General features: G+C 41.3%; 1 protein-coding gene across 2 annotated transcripts in view; it reads left to right on the top strand.

The window, feature by feature from the left end:
* Positions 1-462: 462 nt before the first annotated feature.
* LOC308379901 (basic helix-loop-helix ARNT-like protein 1) overlaps positions 463-25,890 on the top strand; it is a 47,989-nt gene continuing 22,561 nt past the window's right edge. For both annotated transcript variants that reach the window (XM_080857165.1, XM_080857164.1), the window contains exons 1-7: positions 463-669; positions 16,389-16,585; positions 16,935-17,082; positions 23,270-23,290; positions 23,441-23,479; positions 23,787-23,819; positions 25,484-25,641. In XM_080857165.1, coding sequence (XP_080713291.1) covers positions 16,573-16,585; positions 16,935-17,082; positions 23,270-23,290; positions 23,441-23,479; positions 23,787-23,819; positions 25,484-25,641 — 412 coding nt within the window. In that variant the 5' untranslated portion in view covers positions 463-669; positions 16,389-16,572. The remainder of the gene's footprint in view (positions 670-16,388; positions 16,586-16,934; positions 17,083-23,269; positions 23,291-23,440; positions 23,480-23,786; positions 23,820-25,483; positions 25,642-25,890) is intronic.

The raw sequence follows: 25,890 nt of genomic DNA, 5'->3' as shown, positions 1-25,890 counted from the left end.
ATGCATAGTTATAAGAGATATAAATAACAGAGATATAAATAATTAAAAGATAAGTAGTAGGGCTATACTTAAATTAAGAGTTGTGTGAAGGTCATTTTAACCTGGATTTTAAAACGGCTACATTTGGGGCCCATCTAATTACAGATAAATGTTGCTTCACCGTCTTTGGTTTGTACTCTGATTTGGAAACATGATTTAAGATGCCGAAAGACTATTTCACTGTAGAATGTACAACCACCATAAATAACATAATCGGACATGCGAATTATGATCGACTAATAACGTTTATTTTGGAACCCTCTACGGTAATTTGACATGCTTTTAGCACTTTTCAACAGTCGGTCGCCATTGCCAAAACACGGATGTCTTATGTAGCTGACGTAACACTGCTTCATTCTAGCACGAGTTTGTTATGGAACCCTCGATGTTTGCGGAAGAATGACTGGTCACAGGCCCCGCCCCGCTTGTTTTCATTGGCCCGCTGGTTGCTGGGGGCTTGTGCCACTGGCCATTACGAGTCCGTCCTGCTCTTGAGGAAAGACCATTGGCAGAGAAAGTAGGTTAGTGGCACGGCAGGCATTCCAGTGCAGAAGTAGGTCATGTGGAAGTCGAGTTGTCTGCTGCCATCCACACTGAGCGAAGCTGCATGTGCTGTTCCTGCCCGTCTTCGTAAGTATCCATATGGTGCTTCAATTCGCTCTCTCCGCTCACGTATTTTACTGGGCTTCTTATTTGGACAGTGCGCGGAATTCAGTTTGTTATGGTTACCTCCGCGAGAAGGCTTTCACATGACTGCTGTCGTTCAACCACATAACTTTTAAGGACACAGGCGGAGACGCCATCCCTGTAAATGCCTCCGTCTGTTTAAGTCGGCTTGAGTTTGTGTGTATGTGTGTTGTTTCTTTTTATTACGAAGTCCTATTAGGGTATTTAACGGAACAGTTTGTCAGGGCAGTCACAGTTTCATTTCGTCAGCTGTCACATCGCCTCTTGTTTGTCCTGCGGTATTACTGGTCAGCGCCTCGCTTCCGGTCCCCATGTTTACATTCTGGGGCTCCGTGTGTCTCCGCTGCTCTGGCGTTGGCGCGGTTTTGGGGGCATCGCGTGGTTTCGGTATTCTTCGCTCGGTGTGCTATTTGTTGACTTGCGGTTCTGCGGATGTAGCCGCGGTTTGTTGTGGTTGTTGTTTTAGCGAGTTAAAGTCAGTGCTGGGCGCGTGGTTTGGTCTTTGGTGCGCCTTGCACACAACGCGACCCCTCCGCGGGCCCCCTGAAAGAGCCCGTTATTCCACTCGTCATCATGCGCGACACGTTCCAGTGCAGGGAGCGAGCGGCTAGAGAGCCTCGAGATCAAAGCGGCTGGTCTCTGCAGTGTTATTCTGTGAGTGAGCCGAACCGAACTGAACAGAGAGTAGGCCTCTGACGGGCAGTATGAGTGCACAGATGGGTATTTCTACACCCTCTGGTGGGCTTACAGTGTGTGTGTGTGTGTGTGTGTGTGTGTGTGTGTGTGTGTGTGTGTGTGTGTGAGAGAGAGAGTGTGAGTGTGTGAGAGAGAGAGAGAGTGTGAGTGTGTGTGTGTGTGTGAGTGAGAGTGAGAGTGAGTGTTATTGCGCGTATGGTCTCTGTTGTTTCGTATGAGACTCAAGCATTGGTGAATGAGAGTAACTTAACTTTGCTACATTTGTGACCGGCCCCTATTATCTCAGGTGAAGGGAATCTTAACTGACACAAAAGTGGCAAAAAAAAGTAATTCAACTTCTTGAAACTATGCAAATATGAATGTAGTTGAAGAACCAGTGAGCTGCTGCTAAATGTAGTTAAACGACTAGTCCCTGCCCCCCACACTGGCAGGAGTATTAATTATGGGCAACGAAGTTTGTTGATAAAGGTGTGTTGTTTGTTACATTCTTCAAGTTCACGTTGATGGTAGGCTATATGGTCATGAAGATCAGATACACACACGCACACACACACGTGTTGTCCCCACCCAGGCTATGCACTCTAAATCTGTGGCCTGGGTGTTGGTGCTGTTGGGGTTTGAAATATTTCTGTGTGCCTTCTAGCTGGTTAGTTTGCTAGTTTTACATCAAAGGTCATTACTGCTGCTTTAAACCTGGCTGTAGCTTTGGTGTGGTTAGTCTCTAACTGTAGTCATGACGACTCGAGGAGAATGTGTGATGTAGCAGAACCTCTCAATTAACCTGAGACACACGCCAGCTCAGAGATGACCTGAGATGAAGTGGCTGTTGTCATAGTAACTGTCCACGAGTGATGAAAGTGAGGTAATCTGATGGCCTCATTTCTCTGCCTGACCTTTAGAAGCTTCGCACAACTCCCTTCCTTGTGTGTGTGTGTGTGTGTGTGTGTGTGTGTGCGTGTGTGCGCATGTGTGCATGTTTGTGTGTGTGTGCGCACAGTTGTGGGTCATATTTTCTCTCTCTCATACACACACACACAAACACGTTCATGACTCATACTTTTCTTGGAACCATAGCATGAATTATGAATGGCAATTGTGTGTGTGTGTGTGGGATAAAGGTTTGGTTTGTTGAAAGTGTGTTCGCGTGTGCACGTGAGTGTGAGGAACACCTTTAACCCACACTCAGAGGTCGTTTACATGGACCCTATTTTGTCAATCTGATACAGATAGCTAATACAGATAGCCCTATCATTTAGACGAGCACTCTCTATCCGCAACAATCCAAGTCGGGGGTAGAAAGTGAGTAGATTTGAATCTGTACGGGGGCTGGTGTTCGTCTGCACAGATTCACGCAACATGATGACGTCATTGCCCCACGTGATCGCTTTGCGATCTCCAACCACTATATATCACCTGTTCTCCCTCAAAATCTCACTCGTGGTGGGTCTCGAATTCACTTTCGTTAACCCAGCCTACTGATTTTTGATTAGCCTCCTATCTTGACCTAATCAGGGTTTTTCCTGGGTCAAAATGGCTCTTCGGTGCACCCCCAAAAAAATTGCGCGCTGTGCGCGCACAGTCTGTCTTATCTATCACCGTATTAGCAGACATCAAAGTCTTTTTTTTCCCCCTTTTCTTACATTTCATAAATAATGGAGGATATGCTTGAGGTTATCATTTTGCTTCCACTTTAAATCAAAATCGACAATAGGCTAATACATTGACAATAGTCCAAGCCCCATGATGCTATCATGTATGGTTCAAAGATTATCAAGGTTTACCTCATATATATATGCAAACTACTGAAATCTATATCAATAGAATCTAGGACTAACCAGTGGTCAGAAATGGAGCGCCATAAATATTGAAACCGCCGACTGATGAAGTCAGGTTGCATACGCAGGTTGAGTAATTAAGTGATTGGCAGCTGGCCGCTCTGTCCATTCGCGCACCTCACAGTTGCGTATAGATCAGACTTATCAACTCGATTACTATTGATGAAAACAGAACGAGGGCTTGGCTGTAGCCTACTTGAAACATAGGCTACTATTCAGAACATATTCGCTGACATGCATTGCATACGTGATGATATGCTTACAAATCTGCTTAAAACAACTAGTGAAGGTGTTTTAGAATAATATTTATGCCATACAATAAGTGACGTTATGTTAACACCACTTATTAATGTTATAGTAAACACTATTAACACCCAAGCTATTAAAAAGGTGACAAACAGTTATAAACCTTGATAGATAGAAAAATCTTTAATCAATCAATTTTAAATATTTCAGTAGCGCTGGGTGTCTAGATTACGACAAGTAACTTGTTTGGATTTCAACTGAAACATGTTTTCGGTTTTATCCCGTTGTGTAGTAGACCAACACGCAAAATGAGCTGATACACGAGGTATTGTGTATCAAGATCCAATCGTGATTTAGGCCTACCTGTGGTACGTGTCAAGAGATTAGCCAAACATTACCGATATGACCAAGTATGATCTCTATCAAAATCCGTAGTCTCTCGTGAACATCTCCTCACTCGGTCGTCAACTGTCGTCCCTGTGATGAGCGGGTAAACCTCAAATTAAAGAGGAAGAGAGGTATCGGTGGCGGTTGAAAACTGTATGACCCTCACAAGTTCTCGTTGCGAAATCGAATTCGCTCAGTTCGTTCCATGACAGTTTGTACACACAGAAATAAATGGCTGTCTAGTACACTTAATAACGTTCTACAACTGTAATGTTTTGCACACATACAATTTAAATACCCCTTTTGGGCTGGAGCGTATATTGTTTAAAATCCGTTATCCTGATTGACACAGAAATCTATATTAAGTAACGTGTACCAGCGCGTAGGTGTTTATAGGTCGTGGGTGCTAATAGGACGTCTATGGTGCTAATAGGTCGGACAACATTTTTAACTAACATCTTCTCTAAACTGGCAACTTGCAGAAGCCTCTGTTCAATGATTGGCTGAGGGGGTGGGAGGCGGGATCTGCTGCTGCTGTCTTGAATTCAACGTGAGGGCTCAAAACACAGTTAAACTGAATTGGATGACAGTTTTTTTTTTTAAATCGCAGACTTTTTTTTTTTTTTTAGGCGCTCTGGATTTTTCATAGGCGCACGGGAAAACGGCTTAGGCGCGCACCGAAATTTTCTCTATGCAGGAAAAACCCTGCTAATTCTTTTTATTCAGACGTAACATAACTTTCATGACCACAATTAAATTGGCCAGCGATTTAATTTGCTTTTTTATTCATAAATGTATGTAAAATGGTCGAAGCAAAGCCTCATGGGAAATGGGATGACAGACATGTCATGTTGTACTGTTCCAAACTCTTTATTATCAGTAGAAAATAGAATTCATTTTTGCATAACCTTTAGTCTGACCACTGTTTTTATTAACCACCATAATGTAATGTTGCTAATTGGAGCTTGAATGTCTTGTGTAATGTGTGCTGGAGGCTGTTAAGTCTCTTCTTCTAGGTTTTTCACGTTTTTTCAGTTGTGTAAATAAAGCGCTAAAGCGCCACCCACAGGCGTGGGGTATGTACTACAGCCCGTTCAACACAATCTGGTGGCTCCCTTTTTACGCAAATCTCTCGTTACCAGGCTCTGTCTTTACGAAATTAAAAGATTCGATAGGTGTGAAAAATGAACCAGATTCAGTGAAACTAGGCTCCGTATAAATTCAGCCTCACACTGTGTGTTCTGTCTTGGAGTTGACTTTGGTCTGTGGTTAGTATGTCAGTAGGACTCTGTAAGCTACATCAACCCAACACACACACACACACACACACACACACACACACACACGATCACATTTACACTTCAAAGCAACACACCTCAACACCCACTGAGATCATCACCATCTGTGTGTGTGTCCTCTCTTCCATCAGATGAATGGCCACAACTTCAACTCAACACACTGAGAATAGGGCTGGTAATCTATCTATAAATCCAGAAATCTCTGTGTGTCTGTCAGTCTAGGGCGTATCTCCCTGATGGTAGTTACGTTAGTTATGATATTTGGCATGTAGCTTACGCATGTCATGAACCTGTGCATCCTTGATTTTGAAGATTTTTGAAATCATAGTTCGCGAGATATTTGTATTTTACCGTTTCCCGTAGGCACTAATGGGTTATCATTTCCCGTAGCACCGAAATGACGTCACAAATTACGTCACAAACAATATTAGCGGTATTAAAACTATCCTGCCTTCACTCAAAGTTCAGAATAGCGTTGGATACGATAAGGAGGTCCGCATTCAAATTCTTCTTGGTGAACAGATCCAGACTTTTGCTCAGGTAATCTTAAGACAGTGATTGATTTTATCTATTCGTTTATTTTTAAGCTTCTTTAAGGTTGCTCTTTTCTTTGCAGACATATTTTTCCACGCAAACTGATTACAATAACATAACAAAGCATAGGAGTTCAGGGGGCTTAGCATTTCTAGGTTGTATATCGATGTGCTTTATTGTTTTGTGTATATTTTGAAATTGTGCATAGTGTTACGGACAGTTAGTGTAGCAACTTCGTGACATGAGGAGTAGACGTTCAAGAAGAGACGTGTCAAACTGTATTAAACCCGATGCGACCAAGATACGATGTCAACAGGTTGACCACCAGGCTAAACTAACTCATCATTTAGCTACATTAGCTTGCAGCTATGTATTTTCCACTGTTGAAAAGTTCATCATACATACAGTACAGTACATACATTCATTAAAATTAACCTACATCTGAGTCCAACTGCATGACCATTCTTACCGTAAACTTACCCTTACAATAAAGAAGTGATCCTATTTCAACCATAATTTCATTTTAAATAATTTCTTTCTTTATGACATTTAGTTTATAGTTTAGACGGCAACTTTGACATCTATATTCAGCTGCACCCACTACATAATCTCAAACTTTATTTGTTGGTGTATCTCCAAAAAGGCTATACAACATTAAAACATTTCTAAATGAAAAGGAAACATGCATCACAATAATACTTCAGTGTAACCTGTACCTATGTGGAGTGCAAATATGTCTTGCTATTACACTACCCAACAGCTTCACCTATGTCTGCTAACACTACAGAATGCATAATTCCTACGGGCACTGCACTAGCTTCTTTATATTAAGTTTCAAAGTAATGTCTTGAGTTGTAGGCTACAGTCATCTAACAGACAGGGAATAGTAATCCATCAAAATATTCATATTGTTTATTAGTATTTTTTCAGTACATTTCTGCACTTATTTGACTTACAACGGGGCGGACCCGCGCGACGTGAATGATGTTATAGTCATAGAACAGTGGTGTGGTTAGCCTAGAGCCTAGACCACTGACCATGCGTTCATTCATCTACTGACGCAATGAGAGAGGTTTCCGATGTATTAGTGTCCGATGTATGTTGTAATTCGTGTGTATTTTGTTTTCTCATTATTGCAATATTATAAACCTCTAAAGTCTGCATTTTCCCTGGCTGGGAGAGGCTGTCATTCCGAAGATACTGTGTGTAATCGCCTTTGCTCTGTGTTCATTAAACCTGTCAGAGTGTATGAATAAACGGCTAGGTGCCAATCAAATCACAACGCAAGAGTGGAGTACTACACCGCTATTAATGGTAGCTTATATTGATAAGCCTCGGAGGCTTTCAGATTGTCCATTGCTTTCCCATCTGTTGCTATGGAGTCCACGAAAATACGCGCAAATCTCGCTGTAAATTATGTTGGGCCACGTCGTCATGTTATCCTCCAACTGTGTTACCATTGTAAGGACATTATTAGCTTACGATCTGTCTGAGATCGGGCTGTCAAAGCTAGCATCATCGAAATCATACAGTAGCCTACAGTACATACATTCAATAAAATGAACCTACATTTGAGTCCAGCTGCATGACCATTCTTACCCACACTTACCCTTACAATAAAGAAGTGATCCTATTTCAACCATAACCAGTGGTGGACAGTAACGAAGTAAATGTAATTCGTTCCTGTACTTAAGTAACATATCTATGTATCTGTACTTTACTCAAGTATTTCTATTTGCTGAGACTTTATACTTTCACTCCACTACATTTCAAAGTGAAAAATCGTACATTTTACTCCATTACATTTAGTAGGCTAAAGCTTTTCCCCAAAGCGAATCAAATAATGAAAGGTCAGAGTGAGTTCACAATCACACCAATCAGGGATTAGCGCTATTTGCTCTGAAGTCCTTTCGGTTTTGTCAGTTTGGTTCGTTCGTTGAGCGTAAGCGAAGTTGAATTCTGCTGCATTTTGAGGCTGTTTTATGCTCAAGCTTAGCCTACGTAACGCTAAATGATGGAAGAAACATACACAATCAACGGAGTTTCTGCTCAGGCTCACATTTAAAAATGCTTGCCTTTTATAAGGGCACAAGATGTCGCAAACTTTTATCATGCAGTTCTTGACAAACTCCCTCGGTAAAGGTATCACTACATACTTCTTTACAGTCTTCGGTGCAGACCGGTATGCTCTGTAATTTTGTGCAACTTCTGCAAAAACTAGTTCCTGTAATGACATTTCTTTTCTTCACGTTTGATCTGAGGTCAAGTGTTTTGTTTTTGTACCTAGGATTGTGTAGGGAGTATCACTGCTAACACTAGTCTTCAGCACAAACTACCATAACTAGGTCAAGTGTTGTTGTTTTTGTACCTAGGGTTGTGTAGGGAATATCACTGCTAACACTAGTCTCCATCATAAACTATTACAACACCACATTCTCTGATTTTGTGGAACTAGTTCCTGTTATGGTATGTATCATACCGGTACTTTGAAACATAAATATGGAATTATGAGTTTAAGGGTAACACAGACCGACAGATGTGATATAGTAAAGGAGCTTATGTTTAACTTCACATTTTTGTATAATTAAATGTGTAACTAAGTTACAAATAAATGTAAAATTAAATAATTGTTCTCTTGTATTTCATAACCACTTTGTCTTACCTAATGGCAATAGATAGCTTTCAATGTTTTGTGCTTATACACTTTTAAATAGACAGTAGTATTTTCATCTTATATCAGTTGATTGACCCCGATGTGAAAATGATAAAAGGCCATTAGAACCATAATTCATTAAGGTACTTTTACTTTTAATACTTAAGTATATTTGAAGGCAAATACTTTTATACTTCTACTTAAGTGGAAATTCAAAGTGCATACTTCTACTTTTACACCAGTAATATTTTACACCAGGTATCTATACTTTCACTTAAGTACATAGTTAGTGTACTTCGTCCACCACTGACCATAACTTCATTTTAAATAATTTCTTTCTTTATGACATTTAGTTTATAGTTTAGACAGCAACTTTGACATCTATATTCAACTGCATCCACTACATAATCTCAAACTTTATTTGTTGGTATATATCCAAAAAGGCTATACAACATTAAAACATTTATTATTGAAAAGGAAACATGCATCACAATAATACTTCAGTGTAACCTGTACCTATGTGGAGTGCAAATATTAAAAAAAAAAGCTATTACACTACCCAACAGCTACACCTACGTCTGCTAACACTACAGAATGCATAATTCCTACGGGCACTGCACTAGTATGGCTAAAAAAAACAGTCTCATCTCACATAATCGCACACACAGACTCCTGATTTGGGAGGCAAAGTTAAAAATGATTTAGAAAATGGTTTGGCAGAACAGCCCTGACCCTAACCCTGAAGGTCTGTTATGTCATGACCTCGTAACTGCTCCTTAATTACCTCTGGTGTTATATGACCTTATTACTCCTCCTTAATTACCTCTGGTGTTATATGACCTTATTACTCGTCCTTAATTACCTCTGGTGTTATATGACCTTATTACTCGTCCTTAATTACCTCTGGTGTTATATGACCTTATTACTCGTCCTTAATTACCTCTGGTGTTATATGACCTTGTAACTCGTCCTTAATTACCTCTGGTGTTATATGACCTTGTTACTCCTCCTTAATTACCTCTGGTGTTATTTAATATGACCTCGTTTGTCCTCCATAATTACCTCAGCGTTATAGGACCTTATTACTCGTCCTTAATTACTACTGTTGTTATATGACCTTGTTACTCCTCCTTAATTACCTCTGGTGTTATTTAATATGACCTCGTTTGTCCTCCATAATTACCTCTGCTGTTATATGACCTTATTACTCGTCCTTAATTACTACTGTTGTTATATGACCTTGTTACTCGTCCTTAATTACTACTGTTGTTATATGACCTTGTTACTCCTCCTTAATTACCTCTGGTGTTATTTAATATGACCTCGTTTGTCCTCCATAATTACCTCAGCGTTATATGACCTTATTACTCGTCCTTAATTACCTCTGCTGTTATATGACCTTATTACTCGTCCTTAATTACTACTGTTGTTATATGACCTTGTTACTCGTCCTTAATTACTACTGTTGTTATATGATCTTGTTACTCCTCCTTAATTACCTCTGCTGTTATATGCTACAGTCTCAATTGACACTTATCTATCCTTATGTTATGCAATCAGAACCTTTCCAACTGTTCTGCCTAGCAACCATGCACGTGAAAAGCAACTAAGGTTTAGACACATGAGTCAATCTACATCATCACAGGAAAAAATACTTTTTTTAATAAAGAATAACTTACTTTACTTTTACAGTATCACTGAATATCAACTATTCACCTTTGAGTACAAAACTGTCCTGACCCTGTGTATGTATGTGTGTGTGTGCGGGGAAAGATAACATTTGCTTCAGGTAAAAAAAGAAACATTTATTAACATATCATACTAATTTAATTTAATCTATTAGCATGCACAGGGAAGATGTTAAAATCCCGGTGCCGTAGGTAGGGGACTTATATAATGGCCAATCAACTAACAGCAAATTAAAGGCTAATAAACATGATTGCAGGCAACAAGAGTGACTCCTGATGTTTCGATGGAAATACTCCCATTATTAGTGTGCTTGCCCGAAACGTCCGGCCCGATCCGGTGCAAGCTGCTATATCTTTTCGTGGCGGTACTCCTTGCCACTCCTTTTTTATTCCTCTTTTTCATCACCTTTTTCTCTCATAGACTTACATGGTGGAATGTTGACCCATTGTGACGTCACCCACTCTAGCCAACTGAAATTAGATCAGTTCTCTTTTAAATGCCATAAAAATCATGTAAATCGAAAACCACCATCAAGCTTTATATAACAGGCATATTCAACAGAAATCTGTCTTTCAATCACAGGGATATTTAAGGATATTTAAGTATATTTTGAAGCCATAAAAATCATGTAAATCGTAAATCGTTTTGTACATTATTTCGTGAGCGGACAAGAGACTATATTTCTGTTACACGGAGGTGGCATTAAAATAAATAAATGACTCGCTGGGCTGAGAGTTTCAACCTCCTCTTCCACAGACAGTAAGAGACAGGGTTAACACAACACACACAGCCATGGAAATGTAAAAAGCAGTTGAAAGTTTACAAGACAGCTTGATCAACAACTCATTCGCGAACACCATTGCTACACGAAGCAACTAGCCTAGCCCCATAGCAAAACAGTTACAGGTAACAGTGTTAACCAGTATGTGAGTAACGTGCGTTTTATTAAAGCAGAGCGTGTGTAATGTGTAGCTATTTCATTCCGTTTGTTAACCTTTCCGGCTGTCTGTATTTACTCAGACGTAAAGGAAAGGGAACCCCGAAGTTAAAAACATGTTATCTATTTTGGCAGCGGAGCATTTTACTCCCCTGCCATCTCGGAATGAAATAGCTACACAATACACACGCTATGCTTTAATAAAACTCACGTTTTATGAGACACCAACAGAGGCACAACAGACAAGTCTTACCGTTGAAGATCTTTTTGCACGCCGATGTTCATTCTGAAACTACATCCAATAATCCAGGTTTATCCATGTTGTTGTGGAGAACGAGATCTGCATCAATCATATTTCATTAAAACTTCACACTTCTTACATTGGACATATCCACCAGCCTAATTAGAATCTGCATTATTTACTGAGCAGAAATATCTCCATACAGTAGATTTCCCTTCGTTGAGTATCATTTTAAACTTTCCAGATGACTGTATTGCCCCCGCTCGTCAAGTGAAACGTGTCGAGAAACAAGGCTCCTTTGTCTGGATAGCCAGAGCTAGCATAAATGCCATTCAAATCCAATGGTAATGCTACCTAGCTAGGTATGCTAACTGTCGGTATCCATCGTTAACTCGTTAATCGTTAACCATCATGTCACTGGCTTTAATTTAAGAATGGCATGTTAGTAGTACATTTAGTAGTACATTTAATATCAGTACACTTGATTCATTACTGCTGATGTGTTCCTTATATATGTTACTTATTAGCAGCTAGCTACCTAGCCACTTTGTGTTCCAATGTGTTTTCAGTTAGTGTTAGCGGCAAGCTAGCTGCTGTAATAGTTGAGTTGAGCTTCAGTTAAGACGCTGCGTACCGTACTTCATCATCTCACTCGATTATTTATTATAAACAAAAACAACTGCTTCACATGAGACACTCAACACTTGACATATATATCTCATTTGAGGGGGGGGGGGGGTGTTATGGCATATATGCTTAATAAGAATATATGAAATACAGAATAACACTAAAATTCTTGAGTCTTCAGTGACACCTGTAGGGGGGAGGGCTACAGATACCAGATGTCAGTGTGACATCTGTAGAGGAGGGCTAATCTCACTGAGATGCAAATGAGCACACATGTCTTCCCTTTGTCCAAGGTGAGGTGGCAATTTGGAAAAAAATAGAGGTCCCTTTTCTCAGCAAAAGCTTTTCTGAGGGTTATTCATTCAAATGATCACAACTTACATATACATATGTTATCAGATCTACATGAGTGAGACATCATTGGATAGCTTTAAACCTACACTTTCAGAATAACTCAAAATGTCTCTGGGGAGACTTGTGGCTGGTCACATATGTGGTTGATTTAACTCTAAGGCCAGCTAGGCATAGTAGTTGTATTGTGCCATCACATCATTTGAATTTTCAAAATCTAGACGTGATATTCTCATATATTTGAATGGCAATTCTGTTAATCAAGTATTGCCTTAAATTATTATTTACATTGATTTAATTGGAATTCAGCTATAGGTAGATCTGTATCTTGGAGACTAATTGCATCCACAATTTAAGTACTGCTAGCTAGACTACTATGCAGTTGACACAACACAGGAGGTCCCTGGGCCTGAGAAGGGAAGGGAAGGAGTTTAATGTGGCTATAATATGGAATTTTAAATGTGCCTAAAACTAGACTAAATTGTAATGAGTTTTCGAAAACTAGACTGAAATTAAGAAGGATAACTATGACTAAATGTGACTAAAACTAATATGCATTTTTGTCTTAAGACTGAATCTAAAAATAGCTGCCAAAATGAACACTGAGATAGGGGACCCCTTAATCTGCAATTCATGGTTGCTAGCTCTAATCAGATGTACTACCTAGGCTTATAAGAGAAGACTAACTTTTTATGCCAACGAACACCAATAACTAGAACAAATTTGACAGACTATAAACCAATGTGATACACGTGCTATCTAGTTATACAGTAAAAGTGTTGCTTACGTTAGATACTAGACCTACAGTCTAACTCTAACTGCATTAAGTCTAACAAGCTATATCTTACAATAAACTTTAAGTAAAGCTGGCTATGTAACCGCATTCATTCCAATATTGTTGCAGAGATGTTTCCTTTTACCAAGATAACAATTTCAACAATTCACTTAGCTCAGTAAGTCAGTATAACGAAACTCTGGAACTATTATGACCATGACACCTGAAATGTTTGTGCTTAGTAAATATGCAAGTTTCATAATACAGAGAGACAATACATATATTTACATTTGAAGCACAGACAAGATTTATTGCATCCGCAACCAATACAAAATCAAAACAAGCCCAAGTCTCCCTCAACAAATACCGCACAATTCAGGTGCACTCATTGATTAACACGACCTTTGGAGGAATAATTACACCCCATAAGAGATAATATCACTTGGAGCCTGTTTTAAGACTTCTCCAAGCTAAATGTAACACACTAGACCCTTTCACAATAAACAAGCAAACAAACAAACAAAAACAGAACAACAAAGATACCCTCATATGTCTAAACGTCAGTGGAGCCAAAATATAATGGTTGAGCTTGGTTGCTTGCTAAAATATATTGGTTGAAAACAAAAAGTTGTATTCAGTGTCACTGCAGATGGTTACACTGGAAGGCTGGCAGATTCATCCTACAACCTGCATTCAACGTTGTACTGAACACAGAAAATACAGTACTATACAGATTTTGTTCTCAGATATCAGTCTGTAAGGCCCCTCAACAACATATGCGCACTCGGCCACTGCAGTTGCTTGTGCTTGATGGCCGCAACAGAGCAAGCACACTCTTGCAGTTCGTTCACGAAACGCATTCTAGTTTTCTATATGTATCCGTCAAAAGAGAAAAATATAACAATTACGTCGTGTAAGCTGTGCCGTGGAAACAAGCGCCTTGACTGCACTTGACTCCAAAAGCTACCTCCACAAACATTTATTAAGCCAACACGAATAGGTGAAACTTGTAGCGAGAGAGCGTCATGCCTTGACCTCAACTGAAGGACAGACTGCCCCAACTCAGATAGAGAGAGAGAGCTTGCACATGGACTACTGGTTGTTTTCATATTTCATATCAACATTCTTTACACACACATAAGTAAGGTACTTACAGTTGGCAGTTGCTAAACTCGTGTTGACATGTGTGAATTTGAACTCATGAATTTGAACTTGTTCTACCTTTTCCCATTATACATGTATTAGTTAAGTTGAGAAGACTATAACATCAGCTAGATAACTAGCTATCATTTCATGCAAACGGAACTCTTCCATTTAAATCGTTTAAGGTTAAGGTAAAAGCTAGCTAGTTAGCTAGCATAGCAACAAGATAACCTTAGATATGGATCTGTATTGACAAAAGGTCAATAGCGCCCCCCTTGACCCATCTGAAACAATGTTAAAACTGTGGCCAAGCAGTGAACTGCAACCAGTCTTAGTTAAATATGACATTGAAACAGAGACCCTGTTAAAAATGGGTTAAAATGCTGTCTAATGAATGACGTTCTAACTATAAGTCTGACCGGAGCGCGGGCCAAAATAAATCCAGCGCGGATTTGGCCCGCGGGCCCCAAATTGGGCAGCCCTGTGTTAGACTAAAGCTCAGCCGTGTGTGTGTGTGTGTGTGTGTGTGTGCGTGTGCGTGTGCGTGTGCGTGTGGGTGTGCGTGTGCGTGTGTGTGCGCAGGAAGGGAAAATAGGTCAGCGGAGACTCTCTTACTGGAGCATTAGATCTGGTCTACATCTAACTGTGCCTGTGAGTGTGTGTGTGTATGTGTTTGTGAGTTTGACACAGACACACACACACACACACACACACACACAGGCCCGCCGACAGGGGGGGACGAACGGGTACGTTGTCCCGGGCCCTGGACTGGCCCTGGAATGGGGGGGCCCATAACTGGACCCCCATGAAGTTGGGATTAATTATTGTGGGCCGGTCCACATTTCGGCGTGCGAGGGCCGGCCATCCTTCAATCATACCAGCCCCATTATTTATTATACGACCGCCTTACTGACCTGACAATACGGATAACTCTAGAGCCCAAGAAAGACCCCAACGACAAATTCTTAAGAAGGTGAATCCAGTATATATACCGCTTCCTTGTCATGCACATCTATGTGACGGTTGGTATATGGTATAATTTTCTATTTCTTCAAACTGTAAAATCCTGTTTCTTCAAACTGTACAATCATTGCAACAAACTAAATCAAAAATAAAACTAAAATGCTTTCTTTAAACTAAACTACGATGTTCTTATATTTGGCGAATTTATGTTCGAGTATTTTGCAAAAATATGTTGCGGTGCATGATGGGATTATACAGCTAACGTGTGCAGTAGTTGGCTGTACAAACTCAAGAATACACCTGAACGAGTGGTTAGATAGAGAGTGCTTTGACCACAAACCAGCCTCCAAGAGACAACGTTCATGTTTTTTCGCAAGCCTGATGCCGACTCGGAATCACGGGCCTGGCATGTAACCAACTCTCATTTTACCCTAGGGATTCTCTCTATTTTACCCTACAACGGATTCTAATGTGAATTAGCAATGCAAACATAATCCATTGCTTGCTAGCAGGGCTGTCCGGGTATGTTAAACCGTGTGGATTAATGTGGAATAATTGCAATTTGCAAGAAGCCCGCGATCAAGACAGCGTCAAGGTAGGCCGTTTGGTTTTTCATTGTGCCCAAAATGCCAGGGCCGAAAATCATTCGAAACATTCTCTGGAAGTTCAGCGGACGTACACGCGGGTCTGGCGATAAATAAAAGTACCCTTGACATGATTCCCCTTTGTCAAGTGAAAAATGGTCGATGAAATGTGCAGTTAATGAGCACTAAGTGAATACAATAGCGTGAGTTTTATTGTGGTATGATTCTGAAAGCCATAACTTCACTCAGTCCATATCCATAGCCTATCCAATTAAAGTTGTAAATAATCCTTTTGGTTTATCCGTAATAAATGGGCTTGTCATCCCGACGTCATGTGTTTGGGAGCTGCACAAGGGAATTCTGTGGTTGTGTTTTTTTTTTTTTGGGGGGGGGGGGGGGGCCATTGAGAGAATTTTGTCCCGGGCCCAGCCAAACCTGTCAGCGGCCCTGCACACACACACACACACACTCACTCAAGGCCACAGCACAGATGTACAGCACAGTGATTCTCATCTTACACTATATTTTCAAAATACTTAGAGAGCTGTGAGCTTTTTTCTGCTTGATTCAACACACACACACACACACACCAATCAGTTTGGTGTGTTGTGAGGGGAAGGTGCAGGTGTGTTGAACAGATGTAAGACACACACTCCTCCTTTTCCACACACATACACACACGTCTCTTCTCCCCCTCTGTCAGAGAGAAGCCCTGCTGCAGACATCAGAGGGACAATGAGGAGCTACTGACCTGCTAGAGATCTAAAGAGAGCCCAGAGAACCCAGCCCAGAGAACCCCACACAACCTGCTAGAGATCTAGAGAGCAGGCGTGGGCAAAGAGATCCAAGAAAACCACGAAAGAACCCCAGAAGACTGAAATGCACTCATGAATATCTGTGGTGAGTTTATTAACAACAACACCGTGTGTGTGTGTGTGTGTGTGTTTGTGAAGGCTACTGAAGTCATTCTTCATTTACTCATCTTATGTATTGTGTAAATGGCTACTTTACAGGGCATTACCTGATGTGTGTGTTTGTGTGTATGTGTGAAGGCTACTGTACAGGGCATTACCTGATGTGTGTGTGTGTGTGTGTGTGTGTGTGTATATGAGTGAAGGCTTCTGTACAGGGCGTTACCTGATGTGTGTGTGTGTGTGTGTGTGTGTGTGTGTGTGTGTGTGTGTGTGTCTAATGGCTACTGTACAGGGCGTTACCTGATTCTTCTCTGTTTCTTTCTCTCTCCCCCCAGACGACCTGATGGCTGACCAGAGAATGGACATCTCCTCCACCATGAGTGACTTCATGTCTCCAGGCAACCCTGACCTCATCAGCAGTTCCATAGGAGCCGCCGGCCTTGATTACACCCGCAAGAGGAAAGGGAGCACCACAGACTACCAGTGAGACACACACACACACACACACACACACACACACTGTACACCCGCAAGAGGAAGGACAGCACCACGGGGGGTGGTCCTACACAGACACACACACAACTGCTAGAGAAAATTTTGACCATCTTTATTGTGGTGTGTGTATTGTCTGTTTTACTGTGTGTGTGTGTGTGGGTGGGTGTAGATTGTTGTGATTTGGTGTGTGTGTGTGGAGTTGGTGTGATTTGGTATATGTGTGTGTGTGTGGGGAGTTGTTGTGATTTGGTGTGTGTGTGTGTGTGTGTGTGTGTGTGTGTGTGTGTGGAGTTGAAGGTGTGTGTGGAGTTGTTGTGATTTTGTGTGTTTGTGGTGTTACAACCCCCTGTTTAACATGTTACGTTTAACATTAAAACAAATCTTCAATAAGAAGCGGCAGGTTATAAAGAGAACTGTATGCTAACCATTGCTGACGTGTGCCTTAGGTTATTCGGGGAAAGCTGTTTAACTAGGTTGTTTACAGTTAGTTTAAGTTTCCTAGATGAGGTTCTCTGCTTAAGGCAGATAATTAATAGTAAAATAGATTACCCTTGATATTACGGAGGTTCACGCTGCTGGTAGCGTTGATTAGTAGACTGGACCATTGTGGTAAGCAGGTACGGCTTTAAATGTGCGGCTAGGCCATTGTGGCAAGCCAGTTTTTCTTTAATTTGGTTATGGCAATACTGGGGACGCCTATTTTTTCTGACTAGCCTTTTACATCCGCTACGGGGACCTAGAGAACTCTCTTATCTGAAGGGTGAGTTCTCTTTTTCTTTACTAAAGCTTTTATTTGTGACTAGAGCCTGTTTTTTGTGTGGAAATAACCGGCAACATTAAGGTGTAAAGTGGTTTGCATCAGTGAGGTGTTGATGGCTAGAGGCCCATGGGGAATTTCTCTATGGTCTGTTTTGAGGGATTGCCAGAGTACACTGTAGTGCACTGGTTCTTTCTGTGATGCTCTGTTTGTTTCTGTTCAGTTCTGTCTTTCATCATTGAAGGGTTTGTTGCTCAGCCCTCTGGGGAGGGATTGGAAATATCTACAAAAGCAGCAGCTAGTACAAGTAGCAGAGCACTAATACCTCGTTTCCACCGGGGCCGCCCCGGTGCCGGAGCCAGAGCCAGAGCCGGTGCCGGAGCCAGAGCTGGTTCCTTTCAGCAACGGCCTGCGTTTCCACCGCCGGAGCCGGTTCCAGCACCAACATTAAACGTCATGGAATGTTATGACATGCTCTTATGGTTACAGTTGTGAGTTATTCACGAGTGGTCTTCTTCCAGCGAGAAGGCAAATTCATTTTGATAAAAACTTTAATTATATTTAACTTTTTAATACCATGTAGTACCATACGACCTAAAGTTAAAGTTCTGTTTACTTGGCCACGGGTTTATTTTCTCACGTAGATCAGACGAGTGGCAATGCAGTTCATGACCGGAGTTGACTAGCTACTACACTGATATACTAACCAGTTGCCATAACAACCTTAGCAGTACCTTACATTAGCTAGTGCTAGATAGCTAGCTACTAAACGAACTTGCTTAGTCAAGAGCTATTTTTTTAATTTGTTTTCAAGTGGCACGTCTTCTACAGTACACACAATACAAAACCAGCACTACATCACGGTCTCAGTTAATGATGCAATTACGGGGTTTCTACGAGCAGGCAATGCAGCTCATGATGGGAGTTAGTTGATTAGCATAACAACTGTAGTACCCCACGACAGCTAGCAGCGAGTGCTAGTTAGCTAGCTGCTACAAGAACTTGCTTAGTCAACTACTAATTTCAAGTGTAATATCACACAAAAACAACAGACCAGATTGAAAGACTTAATGTATACAAGACAGACAAACCAACACATTTTGATGGATCAAAGCTTTCTTTATTAGTTATAATGCGTTTGTTATTAGGTCTGTTGTCCTTTTGAACCCTGCTATCTCAGACTCTCCTCGTATTACCTCATATATTTTAGCTTTCCTTACAGACTTTTCAATTTTGTCTTGCATTTCTGTTGATGGATAAATTGCTATCGACGTATTTATTTAATCCATGGTCCACTACTGGATCGATTTTCCATGTATGTTTTCATCATTTTCACTCATCCTCTTGGTTGATGGGTAAAAAAAAATGGCGGCGGAAATTTCTGTTTCTGGTGGGTTAACTCCGCCCACCTCTGTGACGTAGTTGGTGCCCGATCTGGCCCCAGCTCCTCCAGGGAGCCGGGCCGGTGCCCGATTTTCAGCTCCGGCACCAGCCCGGCCCCGGTGGAAACACAAGAACTGGTGCCAGATTGGGCACCGGCCCGGCTCCGGCACCGGGCCGGCCCCGGTGGAAACGAGGTATAAGAGCTATGAGATGGATCTTACAGGTCAAACTAAAAAGTAGGGCTGGGCAACGATTAAAAATTTTAATCGCGATTAATCGCATTATTTCCCTGATTAATCACGATTAATCACATTTTTATACGCAAATTCCAAAAATGAATTAAAAAGTAGCGTAGAGCGATATATTAAATGCACTGCCATATGAACTGAAGTGCCATTACATTGGTTGTGCAAAAAAACACTTAACATCAGCATTTGTATATAGTAGCAGTTAAATAAAATAAATAATTGGTGTTAATTTCAACTTAAACAATGGTATCAAACACAAATCTAAAGCTTATTGCCACTGAATTAATGTTAGAGTGTGGTGAAGCACCAAAAATGTGATTACATTTAAGACACTGCCTTGTGCTAGATTCGCAGTAGAGATTGTGATACAATTTCATGAAAGATCAAGGTTTACGTCGTTCTTTATTTTGCAGAAAATCGCATGGAATTGCATTTCAACAGTTGCCGAAACTTTAACATCTGACATCAGGTCTGAGAACTTTATTAGATATATGATATAATTCGATTTATTAGAAAGGTGAACTTAGGTCTTCTTTTAACTCTGATTAGCTAACATTGCATGTAGAGCAGCGTTGAATGACTGAAAGTGAGCCCTGCATTTGCGACATTGGCGTGTGTGTGCTTCCCAGAATGCCCTGCGTGTGTGAATGTTATGTGTAAAATGTGTAGTTGGCAACATGGATGTTAGTTAGTCTACTAGTGAGCGTGTGATAATGGATGTATTCGTTACTGTGGTGTCTCTATTAGTAGCCTAACTCTAATGTGTTTACCCGCTTTGTTTAAGTGAGATTACCATTGTGGTGTGTTGCACCCGCATTAGTAGTACCATGTAAAATCTCCGTACACGTCCACACGTTTCAGGTCTTTAACCGCGAATTATTTCCTTTTCCGGTTCCACAGCAGCCACTAGCAAACTTTGAAAGCAACAGACTTTTAGAATAATAAAATAAATAATAAAACCTGCGTTAACGTGCGTTAAAATAATTGTCGGCGTTAAATGACAGATGGATTAACGCGAGATTAACGCGTTAATTTGCCCAGCCCTACTAAAAAGTCAAAGCTACATGTGACACTATGTCTGACAGGGAAGTCAGGCTAAGATAAATTAACAGTGAATTAGCCTTAAAAAAGGTTGCAGTTCGAAAACGATGACTGGAAGAGACAGTTCGAACTTGTGTGTTAGAATTGGAACTTGCTGCTCAGAGATTTCAGATTCCAACCACTTCTGGTGAACAGTCACCACTTCATACCACACTTTTGGACATCAGCAGATATATCAGGATGGTACCACTCTTCTCTGAGAGGGACGTAGATATATACTTTCCCCATTTTGAGAGGGTGGCTACCTCCCTGAAATGGCCCAAATAGACCTGGACCTTGCTACTCAAGTGCGTGTTGGTCGGCATGGCTCAAGACATTTATGCCTCCATGTCTGTTGAACAGTCCATGAATTATGATGCGGTAAAGGCTGCGATTCTGCGGTCTTACAAGGCGGTTCCCAAGCATATCAGCACACCTTTATTGATTTTCCTCGCGAAAAGGAGCACTTATTTGATTGGTGGTGTACCTCTCAGCAAAAAGACTCTCTGGAGTTACTCAGGGAGCTGATCCTCCTGGAGGAGTTCAGGAACTGCCTGAACTGCCTCTCTCAGCCAGGACTGCCACATGAAGCCATGCACTGGTTAAAGGCATTGAAATGGGTTTTGGAAGGTTACCTTTACATTGTGTCCAGTTCTCCTCTGGCTTAGTCAGCGTTCATGAAGTGGTTGGGGTGTGTACACCTCTTCCTGTTCCTGAGGTACAGTCCATCAGCTCTTCCTGTTCCTGAGGTACAGTCCATCAGCTCTTCCTGTTCCTGAGGTCCAGTCCATCCTGAGCAGTGACCTAGCTTGGGAGAGTGTCTGTGAACCCACTAAGGTTATGGTAAGCGTTCCACTGGTGCTGACACGTCTTACCCTCCTGTTTTTTCCCACTTCAGCTGTTCCTAGAGCTAAACAGCTACGGGAAGCTGAGGCACAGGAGTGTGTAAGGTGTCCTTCTAAGGTGGTCGGTCAGACTGTTGAAGATAAGATGGTTGCTTTTCCAGTCGACAGCCAGACTGACACAAGAAGAAAATATGATTGTGTTAAGGGCAGTTCAGTTGTGGTGACTAAATCTGGCCCAGTGGAATGGATCCACACCGGAGCTGGGAATGGTCATAGTGTTGCTGACTACTGGGAGTCAGACACTGAGTGGAGCACTAAGCAGGGTTAGCTTAGTGCTAATGTTAGCATTAGCCTCCTGCTAATGTGCTGGGCTATGACTACTGGGAGTCAGACACTGAGTGGAGCACTAAGCAGGGTTAGCTTAGTGCTAATGTTAGCATTAGCCTCCTGCTAATGTTCTGGGCTATGCCCATGGCTCTAGGCACCGACCGCCTCTATCAAACCCGTTCTACTGCAAAGAAAGTGCTAACGAGATCAAAGTGTAAGACGCAGTGCCCTTTCAATCGCAACGCTGCGGCACAGTGTTTTGAGGAAGGGGGTCAGGTCATAGCCTTGCTGCCCATCATTAACAATCTGTTTCAAGCCAGTTTTGCTGATCCCTACACTATTGGGAGTGTTCGGATCACCGCTGTTTAATTAGCAGGCCAAAGTGTGAAGATGAGACGGGCTCACCAAGGGTCTTTTTTTTTAAGGTTTCCTGGGAGGAACCTTCTTGTGATGGGAGGTGTAACGACCCCCTGTGCCCCTGCACACCCTGCCTGCAGTCCCTGTACTGGCCACATGGAGGCAGCAGGCTGTTGGCCAGCAGCGGAAAGTGATTAGTGGTGATTATGCACACCTGGCGCCAGGTGTGGGTATAAAAGCACTGAAACGTCTTATTAGCGGCCCTGTTTCACCTTCCACTCCTCTCTCACATACTTTTTGGCAATCACTCCTACTCACCAACACAATCACTTCACGCATCCACTCTCTAGACTTTTTCGTTGGATCTACCCTCTTGTGTATATAAATACATTTTACTCCACACATACACATACATTGAGCGTGTTGTCTGTTTTCAACTTTTTATGTTGTGACCCCAAGAGCCGGTCGTATCAGTGAAGTTGAAGTGTGTGTGTGGAGTTGAACTGTGTGTGTTTGTGTGTTGTTGGTGTAATTTGGTGTGTGTGTCTGTGGAGTTGAAGTGTGTTTGTTGGTGTGATTTGGTGTGTTTGTGTGTTATTGGTGTAATTTGGTGTGTGTGTTTGTTGTTGGTGTTATTTGGTGTGTGTGTGTTGGTGTGATTTGGTGTGTTTGTGTGTTATTGGTGTAATTTGGTGTGTGTGTTTGTTGTTGGTGTTATTTGGTGTGTGTGTGTTGGTGTGATTTGGTGTGTGTGTTGTTGGTGTAATTTGGTGTGTGTGTGTGTGTGTGTGTGGAGTTTAAGTGTGTTGGTGTGATTTGGTGTGTGTGTTGTGGACGTGATTTGGTGTGTGTGTGTGTGTGTGTGTTGTTGGTGTAATTGTGTGTGTGTGTGTGTGTTTGTTGTTGGTGTGATTTGATGTGTGTGTTGTTGGTGTGATTTGGTGTGTGTGTTTGTGGTGTGTGTGTGTTGTTGGTGTAATTTGGTGAGTGTGTTTGTTGTTGGTGTGATTTGATGTGTGTGTGTGTGTATGTGTGGAGTTGAAGTGTGTTTGTGTGATTTGGTGTTTGTGTGTATGTGGAGTTGAAGTGTGTTTGTGTTTGTGTGATTTGGTGTTTGTGTGTGTGTAGGGGTGTAACCCTGACTAATGTATAATACTTGTATGTCCTTCCTTCCTCAGATTTGATGGCTTTTCTTTTGAGTAAGTATCAAAACAGTCATTCAAGTCATTCATATGTGTGTATCTTTGTGTTTGAGTGTGTGGGTTTGTGTGTGTTTATCTTTGTGTTTGAGTGTGTGGGTCACGGTTGATTTCTGGAGTTCATGCCCTCTTCATGATCCTTTTTCACAGTGACAGTATGGAGACAGACAATGACAAACAGCTGTGCAGGTAAATCGTGTGTGTGTGAGTGTGTGTGTGTGTGGATGTGAACTCTGCTTGCATGGTTTGATTGTAGATAAAGATTAGGACTGCATACTTGCGTGTGTGTGTGTACGTGTGTGTGTACGTGTGTGTGTACGCGTGTGTGTACGCGTGTGTGTACGTGTGTGTGTATATGTGTGTGTCTGTGTGTATACTTGTGTGTGTGTGTGTGTGTGTGTGTGTAAACGTGTGTGTGTGTAAACGTGTGTGTGTGTGTGTAAACGTGTGTGTGTGTGTGTGTTAACTGATCCCATGCCCTTTTCTCTTTCTGCAGTACTGATCAACAAGGTCGCATCAAGAATGCAAGGTACCTATCTCCTTTCACCACACACACATACACACACCAGAAGCCAGTAGATTTATTACAGTGCATGAAATGTTGTTATGTTGTTATTGTTATTCCTAGGCTTCTTCTTCTTCTTCTTCTTCTTCTTATTCTTGTTACCTTTTTCTGCGATTAATTCAGCCCGAACCGCTTAACGTAGAAACTTCATTCAAACTTTGTCGCGTAGGTCTTGTAAAGGACACTTATGCTATGTATTTTTCACTTTTCTAAACTTTATACTTTTTAAGATATTAAATAAAAACGAATCAAAATGTTCCCATTGACTTACATTAAGACACCTTCCATTCTCTACTTTTTTTCTCTCCATCTCTCCATCTTTCTCTCTATCCCTCTCAGTCTACTTTCTCTCACACTCAATCTCTCTTCTTCACTCCATTTTTATCTCCTTTTTTCAATATTTTCACTCTCTTTTTCTCTTTCACTCTTCTTTCCTTCTTCCACTCATCTTTCCTTCTTCCACTCTTCTTTCCTTCTTTCACTTTTCTTTCCTTTCTTCACTCTCCTTTCTTCTTTCCTTCTTTCACTTTTCTTTCCTTTTCTTCTTTCCTTCTTCAACTATTATTTCCTTCTTTCACTCTTCTTTCCTTTCTTCACTCTTCTTTCTTTTCTTCTTCCACTCTTCTTTCCTTTCTTCACTCTTCTTTCTTTTCTTCTTTCCTTCTTTCACTCTTTCTTTTTCTTCTTCCTTTCCTAACTTTTGCATTTCATGCACTGGTATTTCCTTCAGGAAATGCATTTTCTAGTTATTCTTGTTACCTTTTTCTGCGATTAATTCAGCCCGAACCGCTTAACGTAGAAACGTCATTCAAACTTTGTCGCGTAGGTCTTGTAAAAGACACTTATGCTATGTATTTTTCACGTTTCTAAACGTTATACTTTTTAAGATATTAAATAAAAACGAATCTAAATTTTCTAATCCATCTTTCTCTCTATCCCTCTCAGTCTACTTTCTCTCACACTCAATCTCTCTTCTTCACTCCTTTTTTCAATATTTTCACTCTCTTTTTCTCTTTATCCAGAGCCACTCTTGTTCACTCTTCTTTCCTTCTTCCACTCTTCTTTCCTTTCTTCTTCCACTCTTCTTTCCTTATTTCACTTTTCTTTCCTTTCTTCACTCTCCTTTCTTCTTTCCTTCTTTCACTCTTCTTTCCTTTCTTCTTTCCTTCTTTCACGCTTCTTTCCTTTCTTCTTTCCTTCTTTAACTATTCTTTCCTTCTTTCACTCTTCTTTCCTTTCTTCACTCTTCTTCCCTTTCTTCACTCTTCTTTCTTTTCTTCTTTCCTTCTTCCACTCTTCTTTCCATCTTCCACTCTTCTTTTCTTCTTCCACTCTTCTTTCTTTTCTTCTTTCCTTCTTTCACTCTTCTTTCCTTCATCCTCTCTTCTCTCCTTTCTTCACTCTTCTTTCCTTTCTTCTTTCCTTCTTCCACTCTTCTTTCCTTTCTTCTTTCCTTCTTTCACTCTTCTTTCTTTTTCTTCTTCCTTTCCTAACTTTTGCATTTCATGCACTGGTATTTCCTTCAGGAAATGCATTTTCTAGTTGTATGTGTGACCCCTTGTATTAAGTTGTATCTAACTGTTTGTGTGTGTGTGTGTGTGTTTATGTGTGTGTGTGTCTCCTCACAGGGAGGCCCATAGTCAGATTGAGAAGCGGCGCCGTGATAAGATGAACTGCTTCATAGATGAGCTGGCAGCTCTGGTGCCCACCTGCAATGCCATGAGCCGCAAGCTGGACAAACTCACAGTGCTCCGCATGGCTGTCCAGCACATGAAGACGTTACGAGGTCAGTGCGGGTGTGTGTGGTGGATGTGGCTGTGTGGGTGTGTTTGTGATAGGTGAAAATTCACCCTAGTTACCTCAGGACTCCGGAGCTGCATGAAAGTTTATTTATTAGACAAACAAACAACAACAATTGCAATCGGGCTCCCCAGCCAGCACAAGGCTGAAAGTGAAGCAATGATAAACCCATCGCACAAGGTTTATATAGACAGAAGTTTAGCTTTCAGCAGGGACGATCACGTGGTGGATTTCT

This window comes from Sprattus sprattus (genome assembly GCF_963457725.1).
Source record: "Sprattus sprattus genome assembly, chromosome: 18".
Taxonomy (NCBI): domain Eukaryota; kingdom Metazoa; phylum Chordata; class Actinopteri; order Clupeiformes; family Clupeidae; genus Sprattus; species Sprattus sprattus.
The sequence above is the reverse complement of the archived record's forward strand: the minus strand, read 5'-3'. Positions and strand labels throughout refer to the sequence as shown.